The sequence below is a fragment of the Larus michahellis genome, chromosome 1 (assembly GCF_964199755.1).
Source record: "Larus michahellis chromosome 1, bLarMic1.1, whole genome shotgun sequence".
NCBI lineage: Eukaryota > Metazoa > Chordata > Aves > Charadriiformes > Laridae > Larus > Larus michahellis.
Window position 1 is genome coordinate 14,057,587 of NC_133896.1, and position 13,625 is coordinate 14,071,211.

Sequence of the window (13,625 nt, forward strand, 5' to 3'; positions counted from 1 at the left end):
CACGTACAGTGTGGTGGTAGCTGTTATTCTGTGTTCAAATGTGGAGAAGGGCTTGCTCCTTATTTATACTGTATGGTGGCTAAGAGGCAACCAAAATCAGATCTTCCACCTCTGAAAAGATTACCCAGATCGCTAGTTTAGGAGGTGCTCTGAAGTAAAAGGCAATTTTTTATTTCAATGCTGTTCCTTTTTTTTAAATTAAATTCAAATTGGTTAGGGCACTTACATCATACAGTGAAGCATCTGAAGATTTTGAATTCTACTGAAAAAAGCAAGGTGCATTAAGGGAAGCATTATACTTTTTAGCATTACTGGTTATGCCTATATTAATAAAAAAAAAGTCAAGATAAGGACCTGAAGGCTAAAATAAGATTGTCCATGTGTGGATATCATCCCGTTTGGGGAGGAAAAAGAATTTAAACCATATAGAAACATATGAGAATGTGCCCTGGTCCATTTTATATGCTATATAGCCACTGTGCTTAAATCTTGTTTTGGATCTGCAGTGTAGAATTAGTATGGAAATCCCTAGCGGCATCCAGAGATGCTTGGTTGTTTATTTGTATCCCACTAAGAGGAAAGTTTCTGCCATGGGTGAGCATCCAAATGGGGCTCCACTGAAAGCTGTAGGTATTTTGTGTAAATGAAAGCACAGTTCCATCTATTACCTTATCTTTCGGTGTTGTAGATAAAGATGTTTAATAGACTGCAGGACCCAGTGTATGAGAACACTTATGATTTTGTAAACACTAACTTTCTCACAATGTTTTTCTAGGTGTGCATCCATATGAAAAACAAGACCATATTAATGTAAGATTTGTAGAGGAAACAGCACTCAAACATACTATGATGCTTTTGGGCCTCAAATATTCCTGAAATAACGTGCTGTTGAAGAAAGCTAACTGTGGTACTTTTACATAAAAGTATTCACACAGAAGTGTGGCAACCAGCTTTTTTTTGTGTTTTAAACTTAAATGTCACGTTGTTTTCCAAATAATCTGCAGTTTTGTGTAGCCACCATTACTGACATAAGCTACTCAAAATATTGTTTGGTGCAACGTATTTAGGCTGAAATTGCTGACTTCTAGATAAATCCTAGAGAAATTAATCTGACACAAACCCAGGTTTCCAATGAAAGGTATCTGTGGTTTCATTGTTTCATGTTGAAGTGGTCAAATAAATGGAACTACAGTGGGTATCAAAACACACTGTGAAAATTGGTGTTAATGTCAATTATTTTAACAAGGTAGACAATCCTGAAAGAGGGAATCCAGTTGTATTGTACAGTGACAAGAAACCAGTAACTGTTTACTCATTTAGATCAATAAAAGTATTTCTTGCTGTGTTTATGTAAAACAGGTAAGAGTAACAAATGATGAATTGGTCTCTGTATGTCATCAGTAATGATGTGTTCATTGCTTTTGGGGGTCGTGTGTTATCTTATGGTACTTCGGCCTCTGGAGTTAGATTCTAATACATTCACTTTTGTAATTGGCGCAAAATATAATCTTCTTAAAGTGCACATGACAGGGTTTTGTTTTTTAAGATATGTATAACATACTGTAAGCAATACAAGATAAGAAAAAAGTTCTTTAGAAATTTACACTAATGGTGACTTGGGCAGAATTTTACTTAATTCTTTCCTTGCAACTTTTAGTGTTACAGTTCAAGCCTCAGCTTCAAAAAGAAATGGAGGCTGGTTTTCCTTCATTTTCAACTTTTATTTATATAAAACTGAACCAGTGTTGTGTTTTGGTTTGCTTTGGGTTTTTTTTTTTTAAGCTCTGAACTGTGACATTAAATTAAAATAATAATATGCAGAGAAAAAAATCTTAAGTTCTGACATGTAGGATTTCTGCAGTCTTTATTGGATCTAAAAACAACTCTAGCAAAGTTTCAGACTATTAAACTAGTGAAGCTCATTGACAAATTGATAGATTTTGGAGGTTTTCAGTAGCAGCCTCTGGTATTCTCTCTGAGTGAAATAAAAAGATCCAGTTCTCGGGAGTGATGCGGCTAATTCATGGTCATTCCTTTGTCATTACTGTCAGTGGAGCAAGAGTTTTAGCTTTCTCAGTAACTGCACAGAGGGAAGGAATATTTTTTCTCAACATAATTCAAATTTGTCTGGCAAGTGTAAGCCCCAATCCCAGAATGCAGAAAGGTTTGTTGGTGTATTTGTGTAAGTGGTGGGTACTTAGTTCGTATTATATTAATAACAAGAGAAGATTTTCTAACCTTTTCTTTTTAATGAAATGTGTATAATATAATCAGATGCAATAAAGCTTCACCTGAGAAAAAAATAAGCCTAATATTACAATCACTTATTTTTCTTAACATTTTAAAATACTGCACTGCATTGGGATACCAGGCTCCTCCTAGCCACGAGAAGGGAACTGGTATCACTGACTATTTAGCTGCGCTTCTGACATTAACAACTACTATTATTTTCAATATGGAATCCAGCTAAATGCTGACGGACGTTCCTTCAGTGCGGTGTAAAGGCTATTGACCCTAGAGATCCAGCAACGGATCTCCTGCTTTAGGTGCTGTCAGTTCAGATTTCAATTGGCTTGACAGTAGGTTTTCTGAAATGTCTCATGTGTGAACTAGGTTTGCTTGGTTTGAAAGGAGCGTGAGCGCCGTAGGGCCGCGGCAAGGGGAGACTGTATTCGTCGTCTGGGATGTAGGCGGTCGGGCGCTGTTCAGCTGTCGTGTGGACACGGCCGGGCGCTGCAGCTTGTTCCTCTTCTGCAGCACGCTGTGAGAGAAACACCGCGGGGTCACTCAGTGATTATACGCTTTCAAACTGCAGCGCGCCCCTCAGCCAAGGTACAGAACGCCTAACAAAGGAAACGCCGTTAGTCTAGTCCTTAGCAAGCCAGGAAACCCAGAGGGGTATTAATTGCTCATTGAAAGGAAAGCGTGAGTTATTGACCACACAGATGTGAGTTTGTCTTTTAAATACAGTTTTGAGCCTGTAATGCTTTTGTTATTTGTGAAGAAAACAGATTAGATGAATTTATAAAAGTTATAGTAAGTGTGCACAGAACATCTTGGGAACAAGGTAACAGTTCTGATGCTTCAAAATGTAGCTAGATTTATGCTGACAGCAGCTGTTCCTGAAAACAGTGAGCTGGTATCCACAGCACTGAGAGGGAACTGAGTCACAGCATGAGGAGAAGTGTTAATGACAGCAAAGTATCTTATTCTAAACCAGTTTTACCGCAGCAGTTCTGCGTGACTTCAAGTTCTTAAAGTGTGTATACAGTGTATTCCTCTCCTGGCTTTGTGCACCTTTCAGATTCCCTGGGAGTGATCAACTAAAGGATTCATATGACAAAGCCGATTTCCCATCAGCAAGAGTTCCCCCAGTATGCACATCTCATTTTTATGCTACTTTTTCTTCTCTGGGAGCTCTCTGCTCAGGGATCACCGATGGTCTCAACTAAGGAGGCATAGGATCCAGCAGGGTCGGATTTGAAGCGCTATTTGATGTGCTGCCCTGTCTGCTCTCGGTGTCTGGCTCAGCAGCCTGATTCTTTGCTACTTCTGATGTGATGGTCACTGCAGCTGGTGTGTGGAAGATGCTAAACTTAACTATTCCTGAGCCCCACACCCCACCTTTTGCAGCTTTACCTTGAGATCCAATGGAAAGCAGCACTTTGCCAATGTCTCTCTCACCCATCGTCTTAAAACAAGATCACACAAATTACTTTAATAACTGAAGGTAAGTCTTCTTTTTAGTGTATTTAATCCTTAAGATTCAATGGCCAGTTCTAGGCAGTGTGCACGACTACAGTTATAACTCCACAAACCCACAGTGTACCACTTCTGGAGTTGTCCCTGTCTATACCACCATCTCCGCTGACTCCTGGAGCTCCATGTTGTGGTGGAGCAGCTTCCCAGTGAGCTAGTGCAGCTCTTTCAGAAAGACAAGCCAGAGCAGTGAAAGGACGGGGCTGAAGATCTGATTGCAACGTACGACAAAACTTACTTTAGCTCTGGCTTCAGCTGCTTCTTTTTGCATCTTCTCGTTGCGTAATACCTTCAACCATTCGTTTTCTGTTTCTTTGGGAGGGGGAAGGCCTTGATCTATCCTTAACGAAACAGTCATAAAAAATTGTTCTTTGTCTCTCGCTTCCTGCTGGAGTTTGATGGTGAGGGCTTGCTTCATGGATAGCTCTGCAACAAGGGCCATCATCTTCTGGGTTCTGTCCTTTATCTTCTTCTGCAGCTCGTTTGTCTGGAATAAGTAAGAACTGTGTTTTAGTGAGGGCTTCCCTTTAGATGCTTGCCCGGTAAGTGTTAGGTATGTGAAAACAAGTCCAACTTTGTTTTAAAAAATGGTTCCATACTTGAAAATGACTTAATGAAACAGGCTGTGTGTTTCTGCATGCACCCGTTTGGTTTTCCCTATTCAAAACCACAGAAACTGGCAGCATGAGAAGTCACATTTCCTCCAATCCAAGATACAGAAAAGCATTTATCTCCTGCCCTTTTCAGCTGAATAGCAAAACCCTCATTGCTGTCAGAGGCAGGTTTTACACCCAGATTCTTATTGACCTTTTGCACAATTAACTTTGTAATAAAAGTGCAATAAGCCCAATCCTTACAAGATAATTGAGTGATAAGGCAACCACAGTGGGGCTGCGGGTTGTGAAGTTATCCTTGGCAGGGGGGCGAGCAGAAAAGGGATGGGACAGGAATCCTGGAGATGATTTGAACAAAAAAAAAAAAAAAAACCAAACAAAAAACCAAAACAACAAAAAAACCCAACCCAAACAAACAAAAAAAACCCAACAAAAAACCCAACCCAACCCCCCCTAAATACTCTTTTAAAGTCAGAGCTCTTGTGAATATAACTTTTGGCTTGCTACCATTTTTACAGTAATTTATTAGCCGGTGGCTGTAATTTCACAAACCCAAATAACAGCCGTGTTATTCCTCTGTCCGTGGAAAATTAAAGATCGGCTGCTATAAAGATGTGTTGTGATTTAAGCCCTTCTGAGCGCCAAACCTAACACCTAAGGAAAAAAAAAAAAATCAACCCCAGCCTTGTTTTACAATAACTACATTGCATTTTTGTTCTGTCTTTCACTCGGCTCGGTTCTACTTGGAGCTTTTTCATTAAGGAGGGTGAGGTGAGAATTTTTGCTCTTCCCCAAGCAATATTACTGGCACTTAAAAGGAAATAGCTATAACTGCATAAAACTAACTGTATTGAAAATGGTATTTCTTTCCTGTGTGGTTGTCCCTACCAAAATAACAAAGAAACCTTGAGCCAGATACCAAGTTTAGGTCCCTTCCAAACCCTGTCATTCTGTGATTCTCCTGTGTTGGAGTAGAACTTACCTGGCTCTTCCCTATTTCTTTTTAGCCTTTGACGTGTTTGTTGCGGAAGGGCTGTTAAGTACACGTGTAAAAGGAGGATTCTAACAAGTTTCTAGGCATCTACCTGAGAAATAACTAATCCTGTATTTTGACGAAAGGCACTACATATGGTGCAGCTTGCTTTCAAAAAAAACCAAACAGTACACTCACCTAATGCTTCTGGTCTATCTGTGTTACTGTTACTACTAAACGTCTGTAATTTCTGGAGCCTAATGTGATTTGTCTCTCACTATTTCCAGCCACTTCTGTAATTTGCGAGTGAGTCATCTTCCCCCTTGCCCAGATATTTCATTTCGTACAGGCGTGCAATGCCCTTCTTACCCTTTTCGCTAGGAGCAGTGTGTCCTGCTTCCCGTTCTCTGCCGTGGCCCGGATTCTGTCCGTCAGCCGGGAAACGTGCTCACAGAGAAAATCTGTCTCCAGCAGCTTCTCCTCCTTCTGCACCAGCTCCACCTCCAGCTGCAGCGAGAAGGATGCAGGGCGGAGGTAAATGGCAGGGGAAGGTGCAACACACTAAATACAGTGGGGGGAGTTTTGTGCCCCTATAAATGGGACAGACAAAAATATCTAAGAAAATCCCACGGCTGCTCATTCCATTCCTTTACCTTCCCTACGTATGTGCCCTGAAATTGGCTTTATATCGGACCTCAGGCTTCCCTTTGAAGCCTCCCCCGGCAGTCGGTGGTGGTGCTGCAGTCAGGGCTGCAGCGGCTCACCCGGCCTGGCCCCCTCTTCGATGAAGACCTGCTCGGTGGCTCCCTGTTGGGCACGGACACAAAGCAGCGCCACCAAACCCTGAGAAGGATGTTTGTTGGATCCCGTGTCACACACACAGACTTTGAGGGTAGTGGGACTGCCTCCAGCTCTCAGCCTGAGCATTGTGGTGGAACAGCTAATGGCCAGTTGCAGAAGAATGACAGGGTGGTTCACTAGCTGTTTATTATTTTGCAGTTATTTTCTTCTGCTGCCTTTTCCGTGCCTTCCTGTGGTGAGGTGGGAGGGTCTCCACTGAAGTGCCAGTGGTGCGGATGGACCAGCTAGCAGATGATGCTGCAGAGCCAGGTCCAGTGCACGGAGCTCCCCCTCTCCAGCCTCTGCTGGAAGAAGTCAAAATGTCCTACATCCAGTTGTCGTGGAAAGCAGGTGCTGGGCTGGAGTTCCCATTAGCCAATCATAATTTTTTTAATTCCTTTTACAGGAAGGATTTTTTTTTTTTTAAAAGAAAAGATACAATTTGCTTTTTCTAAAAGAGGTCAATCATAGGGGGAGAGCTTGTGATGTCATAAGTGATGTTACCTGCTCAATCTTCTTTAGCAGCTCAGGTGCAGATGGGTCCTTCCCTCCCAGATCTCGCTTTCTACTCTCATTCGCGGGGTCAGCAAAGATTTCCTCCATCCGTTTAATCCTGTCCTTGCACTGGGAATACTAGTAAACAAAAAGCCACAGGTTATTTTTTCAGACAAGGAGCCAAAAGCCCCATTATTACTCCATGACCAGAGATGGAAGGTCTCCGTGTGTCTGACTTAAACCAGCAGAAGTGCACTAAAGCGGTGGAGCTGCCTGCGCGGCCAGTTGCACTTGGAACCAAGACTCCAGCCTTGCTGGGAGACGTTTGTGATGCTTTACAATGTAGGACTAAGCAAAATGATACTGGTCAAACCCTGGGAAACGTTTCCCTACAAAACCAGAGGTGGACGTACGTCGTTCTCCTGTCCTGCTAATCAATGGGAATTTGAAAACCACTAGATTGTGTCACAGGTCATCCCTATAACGCACAAATACAAACCAGATTCACCTTATTAATGGTTTAAATGTCTCGAATGCTTCTTCCCTCGACTCCTTCACGTGCAACACAACCACCTGAAACTGTAGAAATAATTCAGCCATACAGAAGAGGCTTCTCTGAGCCACCAGGTATCACAAGAGCTCTGGACTGGAAGATGATTTCCACCTTCTGAACATGTTTGGAAAGTCAGAAAAAGGCTGTCCCAGGGACTCACCTTCCTCAGCTTCTGCTGGTGGCCCGGATGAAAAGCCGTAGGTGGCTTATACCAATTGCATCCTTGGGGCCACAGTGGGGTGGGCTCAGGGCCACCCTCCACAGCTGCTGTTAGCAGGTGGGGGGATGGAGCAGAGCTGCTGGGCCTGGGCAGCGAGATGAGCCCGAACACAGCTACAGCTCCACCCTGAGGAGGGAGAGGAGCCCCTACTCCCTTCCCCTCCCCAGGTCCCTGCAGCCCGGCGCAGCTGGTGCCTCCAGTGCTGGAGATGGGGGCAGCAGTGGGCGCCTGGGGCTCCTCGGGACTCGCCTAACTCACCCCCAGAGCCTGATCCTGCAGGCTTTAACAGACCAGGCTTGTACACGGAAGGACGGAGGGTAACACAGAAGACTGCGAGCCATTTTACATTTTTTTTTTTTTAAAAAAAAAAAAGGCAACTACAATGTGACAGTTGCAGGACAGAGGAAAACCCTGCCGTCTGCCAGAAATTGAGTTCCACCTGCTGCTTTGTCCTCAGGCCACTTGAGGTGGGGGGGATCTTCCTTTATTCCCTGCAATATTCTGTTTCACACCAAGAATCCATTTAGGGATGTAGGAAGGACACAAGTGCCATACAGTTTGGTTGCAAGTCTGAAAGTCCCACTTCCCTGCTGATTAGCTCTAAAGGTCTCATCCCCACAGGCATCCAGGTTTTCCATGTTGATGTTCCCAGGCTCATGTCCTGAAGTGACTCGGTGGTGACGCTGAGCGATGTGGTATTCCCGCGACCCAGAGAGGCAGGTGTTCCCTGACCTTTCTGGTGTGAGATGTTCCCATGGAATGCCGCTTCCCAGAACACACTGGATGGACACGCGTGCTTCGCATAAACACTCGCTGAAGGAGTGACTGGGACCATTTATGTTTGGACTTGCAGGACTGACCGCGGTGGGGTTTTGCGCGTTGATATGCACCTGGACATCTGTCAGCGCGTTGTCACTCCAACCTTGATCTATTCGCTCTAGCATAACATGACCCAGGTAAATTGCTATAAATGCTATGCATCAATTTCAGGTGATGATATTATTAAGGAAATAAGTGGTCACTGGCTCTTAAAGTTATGAGCAGTCAGCGAAAAGACAACATAAATGTTTAGTTGTTGCTACAGGATGGGGTTTGTTCACTGGAAGTTAACAAAGTCATGTTTAACTGGAAAAGGGAAAACTGACAGATCTTCTCAGGTGATTATGGAACGTTACGAGAATGCTTGTCTTCAACACTTTTCCTGGTAAAAGAAGTGTTGTGCAGCTCTTTTTTTCACACTTTGAGAGTGGGCAAAGTAAAAACCTTAAATAATCGTAATGAACAATTTCTTTGTCAAATCGTGATTTGGTTTAAAACGAATGCCATTCAGTGCACAACTAGGTACTGAAAGATTTATTTTAATTGTAAATGACTAAAACTCCAGACCACTAATACACAGAGCGGAAGAACGAGCGGGACCGGCACAAACAACAGGATGCAGGTATGCTTCCGTGAGGTTTCATAGCTGGGGCCAAATTTCTCAACCACGAACTCAGCAAAAATGCCTTGTTGGAGGCAGTGGTGCCTTAAGGAGATTAAGGACAGCTCACCAGGTAAATTTTTTCAAGATTGAATAGTTAATTTAGAGAAGAAGGACTATTGCAGCAAAACCACTGGCCAAACCAGAAGAAAATCCATAAAAATTTGCGTGTTCAACTTAAATACTAGGCTTACTTTTAAATGCCATATGAATTGAGAGTGATTGGATGCAGACAAATCCAAAAGTATGGAAAACAAAGCACGTTTAGAAATAAGCATGCTATTCTGTGTCTGCTTAAGTAATGTGACTATAGGCATTTTTCTTTGTTTTCTCCTCATTTGTAGTGTTTTCTTTGGACAAGACTGAGTTCCAAGAGGTTCTAAGTCTTAAAGCCAAAAAAAAATCCCTCCTTTCTTGGAGTGGATTTGATACAGGGGATAGGAAAAGGCTCTACAAAAGAGGCTTTTCTCCCTTTGATTGTAAACACTCAGGAGGAATTGTTGAAGGACGAAGAAATGAGAGGGAACGCATACCTAGATAAAGGGATTGGTCTGAAAAAGTGGAGATCTGGTGCTTATTTTCGAAATTTCAGAGAAGGCAGGTGAGGTACACAGAGCACTAGAAAAGGGCCAGTATCATACTTATTTTTAAAAATGGGTCGAAAAGGAGCTATGGAACTATAAATAACTCTTCTTCAGTTTCTGTAGAATAAATCTGGAACAAATCATAACTACCAAAGAAAAAGGGTATGAATAACAGCCAACACGGGTGTGTTGAGTCATGCCAAAACAGATCAATTTCTTGCCACGATAATTTAACAGGTGTAGGAATGACAAGTGGTAGGCATCACGCATCTTGATATTTACATGGCTTTGATATTTTTTCATATAACATTCTTAGAAACAAGCCAAGGAAATGGGGTCTTGATGAAAATATAAGGCAAGTACTACAGAAGTAGAATGAGGTTAAGCTCAGAGACTGCAAATACTTTTTTTGGAGGAGAAGATTCAAATTCAAAATTACCTTGGTCTGAAGAAAGATCTGAACAAAAGAGAGAATATTAAATACCAAATGCAAGGGGCTACATGTAGGCAGAGAAAATTACCTGTGCAAATACAGAATCAAGGTCAACTGATTAGCTATCATTTCTTTAAAAAAGGGTCTGGTGGTTACGTACGCTTCCATGAACACGAATCAATATGTCATCTTGCAGGAAAGGCTACCATCGTATCTGGACACGTAAACAGAAATATAACCTGCAAGATGCCTGAATGAATCCTTTCACTCTCACCCACTGATGTTTGGCACTGCACCTCAAGAAAAATAAAGACCACGTTTCCCAAAATAAAAGAAAGGCAAAAAAAGAATGATCAGAGAAAGATCTGTAAGGGCTGATGGGGGGAAAAAAACAGGGTTGTGTAGCTTAGCAAAAGGATGGGAGACGAACGGGGTTAACTTTCTTCCAGTAACATGAAATGTTGTTGCAGGGAGAAAGAGAATGACCTATTCGTCACATCCCTGGTGGACAGAATACACATCAACAGGCTTATGTTGCAGCAAGAAATATCCAGGCTAACAGTTAAGAAAAATCTTTCCCTGTTAAGGAAGGATTGGGATGGCTTGCTGGAGAAACTGGAGTTTCCCATTGGCGGTCCGAAAGCATCGCATAGCCTCTCAGGAATGATGGGCAATCCGATGCTGGAGGAGGAGCAGCATTGCCTACATAAAGTCTTTCTCTTAACAGCCCCATTTTTCTATGACTGGATGATGTAGTCTGGAGATTTTCATGGGGTGGTATTAAAACCTGGATAAATGTTGATGCCAAATGCCACAATGAAACTTTGGCCCCTGTTGCGTTGGTTAAACTTAGAGGCATGAAAGTCTCATCTACACCGTCGTGACAGCTCAGCAGGTCTACGTGTTGGACTAATTAATGATTAACGCTAAGTATTTCTCATTGATGCATGAAGGCAGATTTGTTTTCATGGGTCATTTCAATCAGCAGGAAACAGTCCCTTGATGTGCAGTCCCAATTAAAAATTACACAGGGAAAACCACTTCAGAATCTCACCAGGTATTTTTTGTGTCAGATGAAGGAAGTACAGGTGTATGGGAGACACGGGCGAAATTTTTGTTCTTCCTGAATTGTCGCACAGCCCTGACCTGCGCTTTTCCCCTTCCCAGTGGGTATCACAGCCACTGAGGTAGGGGCTCGGTTTCTGCAGCCTATTGAACGCAATGTACCCATTCATCCATCTATTCCAAGAGGTGTGTCTCTAACAGAAATAGATATCCCATCCCAGAACAGCTAATTTAACGATGATCAAAGAATCTGTTGAAAATAGGTGAGACTTAGATTCAAACAGTGCCTCTAAAAAAGTCAAAAGACCTCAGTCAAATGCAATCAACAAATACTGAAACTTTTTCTATTTTGTGAGACCAGATCTTGTTTTCCTTTCAGATTTCTCTCTCTATATTTCAAGTATTACCAGTGGCGGATATCTGTTGTTGGAAAATCATTCAGGATTCAGTACGGGAAAGTTTAATTCACCTGTGGAGGGAGGAAAGGCAAAAAAGTTCTGGGGTAATGGGAAGGTTGGGAAATGCAAGAGAGGAGAAAAACAGGACAGATAGATAAGAATAAGATGACCAAGTCTGGAAAATACGCAAGACTTAAGGAGACAGGGACGGTAGGAAAAAGGGAAGAACTGCGTTAATAGTTGGTAACCACGGTACCTAGTTACATTTTAAAGGCTGATAACCGGGTATTTGACATTGTTCACTGGAACATCTCTGACTTGGGAATATTTATTAAGATTACTCCATGTGTAATATCACACCACTCTGTATTTTCATACTTTTTAATTTTATGCCATTATTACAAAAAGATTTAAAGCACCTGAAGCAGTAGCTTCCCTTTAATGGTGACTTCAGGCTTCACATGGACCATCATCACAAAGGAGAAAGCTTTAGTAATGCAGAACAGAAAAATCTGTCAGTTCACAAGAATCATCTGCATTTGGTTACTGTATTTGACTCAGTGACTTTGTCTCATTCCAAATCTTACCTGAAAACATCTCTTTTTTTTTTTTTTTAGTCTATCATCTTTTTTTCATACTCCTTCTGATCATTGTTTAAATCTGTAATGCCACGGTAAAGTTCTTCGGGGTACAATTTGCGTAAGGTATTGTACAACGTTTTATTTTTTTAGCAGAGCGTACGGGTTCTTTAAAACACCAGAAGTTAGAGAAAAGCGCAAGTGCTATTTAACAGTGAGTCACAGCTCCCATCAATGCAATTAATTTATGATTTTGTGCAGACACTAACAGAATATGTATGGAAAAAATTGCCATCTGGAGATAAGGTCAAAAGTAAATGAGCCATTTCAGAAAGCAAGGAAAGAATGTCCCGAACAATGATGAACACTGCAGTTTGTTAGTTGTTTAATGTCATGTTGTAACTAGAACTAAAACTTACACTGTTTTTGTGTGGAAGAAAATATATGGGGATTATATCATTGTAGGCAGCAGAGTTTCCAGAGTAGGCTCAGGGTCAAGTGTGAATTGAGTTATTATTTTAGAAATTTGAAGAGCTAAGTATATCTCCCACCCCTCCACCTACCCCCATCAATACTGTTTCACCACATTTTATCTACATTCCCTTTTTTTCCCCATGACTCCCATTCTCCAGCTTAGTCATACTGACATTTCAGGCTGCGGGGAGGGTTAGCTGAGATTCCATGCCCAGGAAGCGTTTGGCATGTGCATAACGAAGTGTATCAGCCAGTTACACAAAAGTGTAGAAACTCATGTATCTGAAGTTACAAACGTGCATCAGTGCTTTGCTAGACAGGAGTATTACTGAACTTTCTGTTTTAATAAACCTTGTACATGAAGACTTTTTTTTTTTGTACAAAATTACCTTAAGGTTTAAAATACAGTATAATACAAACGAAAAAAGGGCTTGTTTTCCCACCAACCTGTATCTGAAGTACCACCAAATGTGCATCCAGGGCATTCTTCACTGGGAGCGCTTTGAGCCACAATTTAATCAGTCTCTTTTTCTCAGCTACCTTCAGCTTCAGAAATTGGATCTTTTCGTCCATATCTTGCATCTCAATAGCTCCATTTCTGCACAGCATCTCTTGCAGGTTTATTTTTTCATATAAAATGCATAGTTCTTCTTCTCGATCTCTGAGCAGAAGACCGCTGCAATAAGCCCAAAATGAAACGGCAAAGTTAAAAAAAATTTACTCACATTCATTGTATTACATTCAAGAACATAACTGGCAACCTTGAAAGATAGCAATAATCTGGGAAAATGTACAAAGGTTTCACGAATATTATTTTAAGATCATGCCAACTTTTTAAATAGGGAACAAAATAATTGCAGTGTGAAAATCAGAGAACAAACAATTGCAAAGGTTGATTTGGTCTCTCATATAATTTTAAAAGCTCTTCTGGCCTTCCCCAGCATTCATTTAAAAATGGATTAATGTGAGCAGGGAGCTTTACATCTTCTGCATTTTTATACCTTATCTGCGCACACAGCACAAACGCAGCAGGAGGCTCCAAGCTCTCAAGGCACTCGGCAGCCCATCCAGCACACCTCTTAATAGTAGTTCTGAAGAACGAACATCTTCACCAATGGAGAAAAAACACCCGTGTAATGCCAAGCAGCGCTGACATTGC

The 13,625-nt window shown here is 41.8% G+C and overlaps 2 protein-coding genes across 7 annotated transcripts in view; one reads left to right on the top strand and one right to left on the bottom strand.

Annotated features, from left to right (window-relative positions):
* The window catches only part of GSAP (gamma-secretase activating protein), a 47,744-nt gene extending 45,438 nt beyond the window's left edge, over positions 1-2,306 (top strand). For 5 of the 6 annotated variants that reach the window (XM_074562774.1, XM_074564081.1, XM_074566669.1 and 2 more), the window contains one exon: positions 776-2,306. In XM_074562774.1, the coding sequence (XP_074418875.1) occupies positions 776-876 (101 nt within the window). In that variant the 3' untranslated portion in view covers positions 877-2,306. The remainder of the gene's footprint in view (positions 1-775) is intronic. The other variant, XR_012584281.1, reaches the window with a different exon arrangement.
* A 153-nt stretch (positions 2,307-2,459) lies between these two features.
* The window catches only part of CCDC146 (coiled-coil domain containing 146), an 85,370-nt gene continuing 74,204 nt past the window's right edge, over positions 2,460-13,625 (bottom strand). Inside the window, exons 15-19 of the mRNA XM_074567870.1 lie at positions 12,914-13,142; positions 6,691-6,819; positions 5,716-5,853; positions 3,998-4,246; positions 2,460-2,761 (exon numbers count right to left, since the gene is read on the bottom strand). Coding sequence (XP_074423971.1) covers positions 2,558-2,761; positions 3,998-4,246; positions 5,716-5,853; positions 6,691-6,819; positions 12,914-13,142 — 949 coding nt within the window. The 3' untranslated portion in view covers positions 2,460-2,557. The remainder of the gene's footprint in view (positions 2,762-3,997; positions 4,247-5,715; positions 5,854-6,690; positions 6,820-12,913; positions 13,143-13,625) is intronic.